Below are 12,314 nucleotides of genomic sequence, written 5' to 3'. Positions count from 1 at the left end.
AGATGAGGAGAAAATTCTTCACCCAGAGAGTAGTGTGTGTGTGGAATGCTCTGCCCCAGAGGGCAGTGGAGGCCCAGTCACTGGATTCATTTAAGAAAGAATTGGATAGAGCTCTCAAGGATAGTGGAATCAAGGGTTATGGAGATAAGGCAGGAACAGGATACTGATTAAGGATGATCAGTCATGATCATAATGAATGGTGGTGCAGGCTCGAAGGGCAGAATGGCCTACTCCTGCACCTATTGTCTATTTTCCTTTCCCTGGGGTGGGATGGGGGGTTCAAAACTAGGGGACATATTTTTGATTTAAAAAAAACAGGACGGACAACTTTTTTATACAGAGTGGTTCGTGTGTGGAATGAACTGCCAGAGAAGGTGGTGGATGCAGGTACAGTTACAATATTTAATAGACATTTGGATAAGTTCATGAATAAGAAAAAATTGAAGGGATATGGGTCAAATACAGGCATGTGTGACTCATTTAGTTTGGGAACATGGTCGGTGTGGATTGATTGGCTTAAAGGGTCAGTCTCTATGCTGTATAACTCTTTGACTGTCTGCCCAGTGGAAATGTATGCATTCTTATGTATGCCTTACCTTCACAATAGCATGCTCATTCGTGTTATCATGCTGAGAATCAGATTGGCCAATGGGCTGAGGAGTGGCAGTTGGAGTTTAATTTAGATAAATATGAGGTACTGCATTTTGGGAAAGCAAATCTTAGCAGGAGTTATACACTTAATGGTAAGGTCCAAGGGAGTGTTATTGAACAAAGAGACCTTGGAGTGCAGGTTCATAGTTTCTTGAAAGTAGAGTCACAGGTGGGTAGGGTAGTGAAGAAAGTGTTTGGTATGCTTTCCTTTATTGGTCAGAGAACTGGGTATAGGAGTTGGGAGATCATGTTGCACTCCATTTGCTGTTCTTAGTCACAACATGTATTTTCTTTCTGTCTGCTTCTGAAATAAGGTCCAATTCTGCCAGGTTTCCATTATTGGATACATTACTGGAAGCACTCCTGTAGCATCTCAGGATGTTGTAAAACTTGAAAGGGTTCAGAAAAGATTTACAAGGATTTTGCTAGAGTTGGAGGATTTGAGCTATAGGGAGAGGCTGAATAGGCTAGGGCTGTTTTTCCTGGAGCATCGAAGGCTGAGGGGTGACCTCATAGAAGTTTATAAAATCATGAGGGGCATGGATAGAATAAATAGACAAGGTCTTTTCCCTGGAGTGGGAGAGTCCAGCACTAGAGGGCATAGGTTTAGTGTGAGAGAGGAAAGATATTAAAGGAACCTAAGGGACAAGTTTTTCACGCAGAAGGTGGTGCATGTATGGAATGAGCTGACAGAGGAAATGGTGGAGGCTGGTACAATTGGATTATTTAAAAGGCATCTGGATGGGTATATGAATAGGAAGGGTTTGGAGAGATATGGGCGAAGTGCTGGCATATGGGACTAGATTAGGTTGGGATATCTGGTTGGCAAGGACAAGTTGGACGAAGGGCTGTTTCTGTGCTGTACACCTCTATGACTCTATGACGCTAGAAATACAAACACTCAACTCAGCAAAAGGGGAGCATGTGTGGCAATTTTGCAAGTGTGTTGGAATAAGTTATGTTGGACATATAGCAGGCGGTGATGGCCAGGTGGTATTATCTCTAGACTAAAAATTCAGAAAATTTGGAGGTCTGGGTTTGAATCCTACTATGATACATGGTGGAATTTGAATTCAATATTTAAAAAACAGAATTGGAAGTCTAATGATGACCATGGAAACATTGTTGATTGACAAGGAAACTGCCATCCTTACTTGGTCTGGCCTACATATGACTCCAGACCCATGCTCAATTGCCTTCTGACAAACAGGGCTGGCCAATAAATGCTGTAAGGGATTAAGTGATGCCTGTGTTCCATGTGTGAATAAAAAAAGAATGGTCCACTCTTCAGTTTCATTGCTGACATCACTGGTTAAAGAGAGCTCCAAATCCATGAGTAAACATTGCTATTAATTACTCAATTTCCCTCATAGTAGTTACATGTTTTATCCAATTACAGAGGTTTTTATTCTTTTGATAAATATGCTGTGCCTTTTTTCCAAAAAGAGTGCATCAATTTATTTCATCCAATGGCTGCCTCTATTCTTAGTGTGCTGCATTGAGATCACAGCACTCAGAGGCTGATATCATTCTAAGGTAAGGCACAGGATGTGCCTAAGGCCAGACTTAAGTATGGAAATAGTGTTTTTCTCTTTTTTTTAGTCCTCAATCACTGCATTTCCAAAAAATACAGTATTCTATTACTGTGATTCATGTGTCTCTGTTACTTTCTATATTTCTTAGTGCTCACTAAATGTTTCTCCACAAAAATAATATAGTAATCATGTTCTGCTTTTGTTGGCACACCTGCTTTCAGAACATAGCTTGACTCTGTTCATAAACATTGCAGTAACAATGGGTTCGGCAATGAACTTGGACAGAATAAGGGCTTTATGGAAGGGAGGGAGGACAAATCTGAACCAGACTATCTGGGCTCATCTTGTTCACCTGCTCCAAGTTATTGAATATCATGGAATCCCTAAGCAGGCCATTTGGCCCATCGAGTCCACATGGAGTCTCTGAAGAGCATCCCACCCTAGACCCACCCACCTATCCTGTATTTTCCATGGCCAATCTACCTAGTCTGCACATCTTTGGATTGTGGAAGGAAACCGTAGCATCCGGAAGAAACCCTCGCAGACACGAGGGGAATGTGCAAACTCCACACAGACAGTCGCGCAAGGGTGGGATCGAACCCAGGTCCCAGGTGCTGTGAGGTAACACTGCTAACCACTGAGCCAATTTGTACAGAATCAATCATTCACTTTCTCACATTCCAAAGTGTTTTAAAGCTAATTGATTATTTTTAATGTGTTGTGCTGTAGGGATTTGTTGGAGACAACTTGCTTGTACCCAGCTTCCAGAAGCAAGTATTAAGTAAATGGCCTGTTTTATGGATGATTATCTTTGAGGAGATAAAATTGACTGGTGCACAGGGAGAATTTATCTGCTCTTCAAATAGCACCATGGGATATGTTATACCTAAATGATAAGGCACACACAGCTTGAGTTTAATGCTTGATCTGAAAGATGATACTTTTCACAAGACAGTAGTAAAATGTCAAAAAGTGTCATATATTCAAATGTTGGGAGTAGTATTGAAAACTAAAAATGGAGCTGTACTAACAAATTAAGACAAATGCCTAAATTAAAATGGAATAGAATTTTATACACAGACGTTAGAATGTCTTCAATAAACTTAAATAGCTGAGCATTTTCCTAAAATGTGACATCAATTAGGCACAAAGAATCTGTATTGATTTTACATACACTATATGTCTGTTGGTCACTCAAAACCTTAAATGCTAATATCAGATCAGATAGTGACATGGGAGCAAATCCAAAGCAGGGACAGTGTAAAGAACTTATTTAAGGTCCTGAGATGCTACAGGAGTGCTTCCAGTAATGTATCCAATAATGGAAACCTGGCAGAATTGGACCTTATTTCAGAAGCAGACAGAACGAAAATACATGTTGTGACTAAGAACAGCAAATGGAGTGCTCAGGAGTTGTGGTGTCACTATTTGCAAGCTTACACTTGCAGCTCAAAAGTTTGTCGGCATCCTTTGTACAAATTTCAGGTTAGTGGAGCTAACACAGTGCTTCAAAAACCTCTGAAGTACTTCATGAAGCCCATTGTCTTGGTGCACCATATATTTAGTTTTTAATTGCTTTCTTTAATGTTTATCATTGGATAAATTTGATTTCTGTTCACAGTTTCTGTATGGCACAGGCTGAAAGTAAGTTCTTAGAGTTTGTCAGAAAAGGAAACATGGTTTAATTGTTCTCATCAATATTGAAACATTTTATATAAGTGACAGAAAATGACATCTGATCTATTTTACTAAAATAATACTCTTTATTATGAACAGGAAGTGATGCACTGTACACACTTAACTTGCAGCAAATGGAAAATATTGGATCATATAAAGAGTGAATTGTGGTTTTTTCATTCCTTCCCACATGTTCTATGGCACAGTGATTAGCACTGCTGCTTCACAGCACCAGAGACCTGGGTTCAATTCCCATCTCAGGCAACTGTCTGTGTGGAGTTTGCACATTCTCCCCGTGTCTGCGTGGGTTTCCTCCCACAGTCCAAAAATGTGCAGGTTAGGTGAATTGGCCATGCTAAATTGCCCGTAGTGTTCGTGTTAGGTGAGCCTGGGTGGGTTGCGCTTCGGCAGGTCGGTGTGGACTTGTTGGGTCGAAGGGCCTTGTTTCCACACTGTAAGTAATCTAATCTTAATTTCCTTTGTAACATCTTCCAGTTCTAAACATGGGCTCAAAATGAAAATATTAAATTTTCACAATGTTTTCTGACATACTGAGTGTTGGCATGGCTTTGTTTTTCAAATAACTTCTGTTTTGTTTTGTTTAGGCATGTTTTTAGAGGTCAAAACAATCCTGGAAAATTCAGTGAACCAGCCCACTGTTGGTTTGTGCTTTACTCACAGTTCTATTTGATCTGCGCTGACACAGCCTCAACAAATGTAATGCTAGTTCAGGACATGTTAAGAGACATAGGTTCACTAATGTCCTTTAGGGGCGGAAACTGCCATCCTTACCTGGTGTGGCCTACGTGTGTGTCCAGGCCCAGAGCAATGTGTTTGATTAGATTAGATTCCCTACAGTGTGGAAACATGCCCTTCGGCCCATCAAGTCCACACCGACCCTCTGAAGAGTAATCCACCCAGGCCCATTTCCCTCTGACTAATGCACCTAACACTACGGGCAATTTAGAATGGCCAATTCACCTGACCTGCACATCTTTGGATTGTGGGAGGAAACCGGAGCACCCGGAGGAAACCCTCACAGACATGGGAGAATGTGCAAACTCCACGCAGACGGTCACCCAAGGCTGGAATCGAACCTGGGACCCTGGTGCTGTGAGGCAGCAGTGCTAACCCTTGAGCCACCATGTTTGACTCTTAACCGCCCTCTGGGCAATTAGGGATGGGCAATAAATGCTGGCTGAGCTAGCAATGCCCCCATCCTGTGAATATTAAAAAAAGGATAACTGAGGCAGAAGGAACTTTCTTGTCTTGAGATTTTGCAATGTACCATTATATTCTGTAGAATATTAATTGATTCACAACCCAAGGGGCAGCACAGTGGCTCAGTGGTTAGGAATGCAACCTCACAGCACCAGGGTCCCGGGTTCAATTCCACCCTTGAGCGCCAGTCTGCGTGGAGTTTGCACATTCTCCCTGTGTTTATGTGGGTTTTCTCTGGATGCTCCAGTTTCCTCCCACATGTCCAAAAATGTGCAGGTTAGGTGCATTAGCCATGGAAATGCAAGGTTACAGGGATGGGGTGGGATGCTCTTTGGAGGGTCGGTGTGACCCAATGGGCCAAATGACTTGCTTCCACACCATCGGAGTTCACTGATGACATGGATTATATATTCAGTTTACTTACCAAAAACCATGTTGGGAGGGGAGGGGGTGGGATCTATGGGTAGATATGGGTATGTTCTAATAACCCAGAGTAATGTTTATTAGTGGTTTCCTCTTTGACTTCTGTGTTTCCCTATCCAGATATTGTGTAATTAAAGATACACACACTTGTTAGGAGAGATTGGTGGGTGCATTGCACGTGGCTAAACTAAGGCAAGATTGTCAACAACAAGCCACAAGGAAATAATAATTTCTTTTAGTAATTTCTTTTTAGTTCCTTCCCACCTGTGTTCAATTTAGCTGCAGGAAATGTGCATTATGTAAATCTGCTTTAAGAAAGTGAGCCCTTCAACTGCTGTAGTACAATGATATTCTATTTATTGAACCTTAATGTCCTCCCAGATCATCAGGGAACCTTTGCTCTAAAATATTCATTCCGAGCTGTTAACACAAATTGTTTTGTGTAATACCCCAGGCCATCAAGATAAACTTGGTGTTGCAGAGACAAAACTTCTCCACACACTGCATTGGATGCTCCTTGATGCTCCTTTTGAATGCAGCAATGAGACTGCAACTGCCTTTGGGACTTCACGAGGAGGAGGGTCCAGCTGGTCTGGAAGCAGCAGCGCTTTTGTTCACCAAGTGGAGAATCGTGGGTCTCCAGGCCAGCCTGGACAAGGAAGTGTCACAGAGGAAGAGGAGCACACAAGACCCAAGCTATTCACAAACTCGATGGCCACTGTCGAATTGTTCGTCTTCTTGTTTGCACCTCTTGTCAATAGAATTAAGGTTTGTTTGGATAATAAATACTTTTCATAAAATTATTGAAACTCAGTACCACTTGTTATTTAAAAATCATTTTTTTAATATTCATTTGTGGCATGTGGGTGTCGCTGTCTGTGGCCCATCCCTCATTGCCTTTAAGAAGGTAAGCTGCCTCGTTGAACCACTGCAGTCCACCTGTAGTGGGTTGACCCACAAAGCTATGAGGAAGGGAATCCAGGATTTTGACCCAGTGACAGTGAAGGTATGGCGATATATTCCCAAGTTCGCATGGTGAGTGTTTTGGAGGGGAACTTGAAGGTGGTGGTGTTCCCATGTATTTGCTCCCCTTATCCTTGTGGATGGAAGTGGTTGTGGGTTTGGGAGGTGATTCTGAGGATCTTTGGTGAATTTCTGCTGTGCATCTTATGGATAGTACACACTGTTGCTGCTAAGCATCAGTGTTGGAAGGAGTCGATGCTTGTGGATGTGATGCCAATCAAGTGAGCTGCTATGTGTTCTGGATGTTGTCAAGCTTCCTGAGTATTGTTGGAGCTGCACTTATCTGGAAAAGCAATTTGAAAATCATATTTCAGTAAGCTAATTATTCTGAGTGTTGCTCCATTGCTGAGTTGAGATAACTTATTTAATGGTGTCAGTGCAATCTGACTCCAGTCTGTGTTTTAGTCTTCCAATATTGTTGTGCTGAACCTTAATAAATAACTGGTTAGGCTTCAGCTGGAGAACTGCACCTAATTCTGGGCAGCACACTCTCACAAGATTGGCAAAGCCAGCGTAGAAGAAATTCAACAGAATAAGCCAGATGTAGAGAGACTAGAGAAACTGATGTTGCTATCCTGAAAGTAGAAGAAGATAAGAGGAGATGCAATAGCACTTCCAAGTTTTGAATAGGGTTGATAAATTTAAAAATGAGAAATAATTTCCATTTGAAAGATCAGAAGGTGACCAAAGGAAACAGGTATATGGCAACTAGTAAGAGAAATCGAGGAGAGTTGGGGTGTCATGACCCAATGAGTTAAGGACTGAAATATGTTGCCACAAGGGTTTTGCAGTAGATCGAATAAGAATCTTCAAAATGATTTGTGTATAGACAACAGTCTATGGGAAAAAACAAAGGGAGTAGAATGAGTTGCAAAGTTTTTTCAAGGAGTTGGCATAGACATGCTGGGCAAAGTTAAGAGTCAAGAGTGTAGTGCTAGAAAAGCACAGCAGGTCAGGCAGTATCCAAGGGGCAGGAAAATCGATGTTTCGGGCAAAAGCCCTTCATCAAGTGCCCTTCTCCTATGTTTTATGATTCTATAATTTAACAGTTGCCATCCTGTAGATATTGCATTAGACCAGGGGTGGGGAACCTGCGGCCTTAAGACTGCATGCAGCCTTCTAGGCCATTGTGTGTGGCCTTTTGAATGAATCCAAATTTTGCAGAACAAATCTTTTATTTTTTATTAATATGTTCTTTTGCGTCCTTTGCTATTTTAATTTTAATCTTAAAATGAATGTATTTAAAATACCAGAGAATAAAAGAAAATTTAACAAAATAATCGTCACAGACTGACTGCCACAATTAAAAAATTAGTAAGTCATAAAGGCTATTTTGACACTTGCTATGCTCATGTTTTAATTATAAAGCGACTCTAGTTAGATTTTTACAAAATAATGTGAATTTTGAAGAATATATAATTGAAGTTTCTTGGATGCGGTCTTATTAGATTACAACTAACATAATGCAGCCTTCCAACATGAAAAGGTTCCCCACCTCTGTATTAGAACCATATATTAGACTCCATCATTTGGATTTAGAAATCCTTTATAAAGACTTTTGCATCAAATTTCCAGCAGCACTTGCAGAAATTTAGCATGAATTGTGTTGCCCAGCTGCAGTTGACTAAATGCTGTTCAAAATCATTGTAGTGGACATTATATTTTCCCTGTAGTTGCAGAGAAAGAATGGATTCTTTATAAAAACATGGGTAGTACAAATTCAGCTTATCTTGTAAAAAACAACAAACTGGATTATTTGATTCGTGCCAATTAAGGAGTAAACTCACTTTTGTAAGCAGTCTAATCTGGTTTGGCGATGTGGGGCTCCAATGTAAACAAACAGTCACAACCTTTGTGAGGAGGCTTGAGAATAGCATTGAGCAAATTTTGGGAAAACTGGAGCATTATGCAGCCAATTCATAAAGAGATTCCAAAACTATAACAGTTTTCCAACAAATTTGTGCTGCCGTAGCAACTCAGAATGAATTGTGTGATGTTGCTATTGGTGGTGGCATTGTGGTAATATCACTGGGTTAATAATCCAAAGCTCCAGGCTAATCTTACAGGAAAATGCATTCAAATTCCACCATGGCTGCCTTAGAGGTGCAGGTTGAAAAATAGCAAAGTTTGAATTCAGTAAAAATCTGGAATAAAAAGCTCACTGAAAGGTAACCGTGTAACCTTTGTCAATTGTCGTAAAAACTCATCTAATTCACTAATGTCATTTAGGGAAGGAAATCTGCCATTCTTACCTGGTCTGGCTGACATGTGACTCCAGCCCCACAACAATGTAGTTAACTCTTAACTGCCCCTGGGCAATAAATACTTACTAGTCAGTGACGCTGATGTTGCATGAACAGTTTTTTCAAAAAAATATATGAACAGGGGGTTAAATACTTTACGATTAGGTCCATTCTCTCCTATTATAAGACCATAAGACATAGGAGTGGAAGCAAGGCCATTCGGTCCATCGAGTCCACTCTGCCATTTATTCATGGCTGATGAGCGTTTCAATTTCACTTACCCACACTCTCCCCATAGCCCTTGATCCCTTGCGGGATCAAGAATTTATGAATCTCTGCCTTAAGACACCCAATGTCCTGGCTTCCACTGCGGTCCATGGCAATGAATTCCACAGACCCACCACTCTCTGGCTGAAGAAATGTTTCCTCATTTCTGTTCTAAATTGACCCCCTCTACTTTTAAGTCTGTGCCCACAGGTCCTAGTCTCCCTGCCAAGGGAAGCAACTTCCCAGCGTCCCCCCTTTCTAAACCATGCATTATTTTGTAAGTTTCTATTAGATTTCCCCTCAATCTTCTAAACTCTAATGAATACACTCCCAGGATCTTCAGCCAATCATTATATGTTAGGCTTACCATTCCAGGGATCATCTGTGTGAATCTCCGCTGGACACGCTCCAGTGCCAGTACGTCCTTCCTTTGGTGTGGGGCCCAAAATTGGACAAAGTATTCTAAATGGGGCCTAACTAGAGTTTTATAAAGTTTCAGAAGCACATCGCTGCTTTTATATTCCAAACCTCTTGAGATAAATCTCAACATTACATTTGCTTTCTTAATCACGGACTCAACCTAGAAATCAACTATTGAGCTCTGAATGCACACTTCAGTGCTACTCTTAAACTAAAGGAAAAATTAACAGAGGACATTGAATCCCTGAGTGCAAAAGAAGATGATTCATTCCATCGGCTCTGCACCAATCCTTCAAAGGGCATCCCACCGCAGATCCACCTGCCTACTCTAGCCCTGTAACCTTGCATTTCCCAGGGCCAATTCACCTAACTTATATGTTCCTGACCAAAATGGGCAATTTAGCGTGGCCAGTTCACTTAACCTGCATATCTTTGGACTGTTGGAAGAGATCAGAGGACCCGGAGGAAACCCATGTAGATGCAGGGAGAATGTGCAAACTCCACACAGACAGTCACCCAAGGCTCGAATTGAACCCAGGTCCCTGATGCTGTGAAGTAGCAGTGCTAACTACTGAGTCACCGTGCCACCCAATATGTGAAAATTGAAACAGATGTAATCCTCAAAGAGGAATCATTGATTGTTATCTTGTAAATGGCACAATACTCAGTTGATTTTAATCAACTATGCATAAGTTATTTGTTGATTATTGTTGCCTGGTGCATTTCAGTATATATCTTGTCATGCTCAAGCAAGTTCACGATTTTCATCAGTGAAGTTAAATGATAATAATCATTAGGAATTATTTTATTTTTATATCGAATATTGCAGAAAATTGACTAGAATATATTAATTTGAATAATTGTGATTTAACATGTTTTGGATAAAATTCTGATTAAATAAAAGTAATTTTCTCAGCATTTCAAAATGAATGATGTATTATTTTAAAATTGTTTCTTTCTTAGGAATCAGACCTTACCTTTCGCCTGGCTAGTGGTCTTGTGATTTGGCAGCCAATGTGGGAGCACAGGCATCCTGAAGCACCAGCATTTACTGCTTTGGTAAAACCAATCAGAAATATTGTTACAGGTGAGAAAATGGTGACAATGTGATATGGTTTAAAAGTACCTGCTCATGTTGACAAACAGATAACTCAAATATAACTGTGTGGCTGAACATGGAATAGAATCCCTACAGTGTGGAATCAGGCCATTCGGCAATCGAGTCCACACCAACCCTCCAAAGGGCATCCTACCCAGATCCACTCCCCTATCCTATTCCTGTAACTCTGCATGTTGCCATGGCTAACCAACCTGGCCTGCACATCCTGGACACTATGGAGCAATTTAGCATGGCCAATCCACCCAGCCTCCACACCTTTGGACTGATTGTATAAAATACCTTCGTCCACAGACATTAGAGCTATCCATATAAAATAAAAGGATTATTCCTTGTATAAAATTAATATTTATAGGAATGGACAGTGCAGTTGTGTGATAATATTTATGGTGTAGTTTCAAAGTGTTTTAAAAATACAGGTTGAATATATCTACTATCTTATGATACAGTCACAAAATTTGATATTCCTCTCACACCTCCAATGGATCAATTTGAGCTACAGATATATTTCAGCACTGAATAGTTAATAAAGGGCTTTAGACCACAAACCCTGACTCTGTAGTGCTGGTGTTTTCAGTGCTGTGAATTTAATTTGAAAAGGTTTATGTGGAGTCCACTCACAGCTACTTGCAGCATGGTCTGCACTGACTGCCATTTTGTGTAGGCTGATAGCACGTGTGGCATGTGCAGCATGGAAGTGTGGAGAGTGAATAGAATGGATATCAGACAACTTTTAATGTGATTTGATGTCAATCAGTATATTGACCTCACGGCTCCAGTAACTCCCCCATCGTAAACATGCTCAGGTAAACATGCATTCAGCTGCAGAGTCGATAATGGAGCCATTGGTGATGCTATTGCTAAAATAAGTCAGTTGTTGTCAGAAGAGAGATGAAGAGAGAAAGGTGCTACAGAGGGTACCCAATTTACAAACCTCTGGCTTATGAATGCTCCTACTTATGAACGGATCCCATACATGGTTATAATTTGAGAGCTCCACCATATGAACATTTCCTTTACTTACAAATAGTTGTTTTCCATTGTGTTCCAACATGCGTACAATTTGACTTGCAGATGGATTCCAGAATAGATAAGTTCACAGCCTGGGGACTGTCTGTACGCTCTTTTTGTGATAAAGCACAATGCTGTCAACATTGCACAAAGGTGGAGCCAAACCTCAGTTTTTTTTGTTTAAAGAATGAACAACTGGAGTTTATAAAAACTGAGCAACTGGCAGAAGTGCAAAGTTAAATGGTAGCAGAACTAAAGGGCAAAACCTCTTCAATACACACTAATGGTTAAAATGTCTGAAATATTGCAGGTGCCATGTGTTCGTCAGTGGCCTGTGTCTTAATAACTGCTGCAGCTGATTCCCCAGCAATGCTCGGTCTTCACATAAAAGGAATATTTCTACATCTGGAAATGATGCACAGGAAGGCTTTTGAACTGAAATTGCTGCTTAAGTATAGTATTTGGCTGTTTGAGGTGGCAGTTATGATTAATGCTCACCCCCACGAACAAGTGACTAAAATAGCGAGATTTCAAACAGGTCAGAATTTCAACCCAGTATTTGGTGCCATCTGCCTAATTTACACTGACCAAATGGACAGGCAATAGTGGAACATCCAAACACTTGTCCACTGGTGATTTATGACTTTTCTTTTCTAGCTAAACGAACTTCACCCTTGAACAACAGAGGAACATCTTGTGACTCTGATAAAGCTGGAAAAACAGTGA

The 12,314-nt window shown here is 40.7% G+C and overlaps 1 protein-coding gene across 5 annotated transcripts in view; it reads left to right on the top strand.

The window, feature by feature from the left end:
- unc80 (unc-80 homolog (C. elegans)) overlaps positions 1 to 12,314 on the top strand; it is a 277,657-nt gene that overhangs the window by 27,910 nt on the left and 237,433 nt on the right. For all 5 annotated transcript variants that reach the window (XM_072578775.1, XM_072578771.1, XM_072578772.1 and 2 more), the window contains exons 4-6: positions 5,962 to 6,275; positions 10,424 to 10,547; positions 12,246 to 12,310. In XM_072578775.1, the coding sequence (XP_072434876.1) occupies positions 5,962 to 6,275; positions 10,424 to 10,547; positions 12,246 to 12,310 (503 nt within the window). The remainder of the gene's footprint in view (positions 1 to 5,961; positions 6,276 to 10,423; positions 10,548 to 12,245; positions 12,311 to 12,314) is intronic.

The sequence above is a fragment of the Chiloscyllium punctatum genome, chromosome 10, assembly GCF_047496795.1.
Source record: "Chiloscyllium punctatum isolate Juve2018m chromosome 10, sChiPun1.3, whole genome shotgun sequence".
Classification (NCBI taxonomy): domain Eukaryota; kingdom Metazoa; phylum Chordata; class Chondrichthyes; order Orectolobiformes; family Hemiscylliidae; genus Chiloscyllium; species Chiloscyllium punctatum.
Note: the sequence above shows the minus strand (reverse complement) of the source record. Positions and strands in the feature narration are given on the sequence as shown.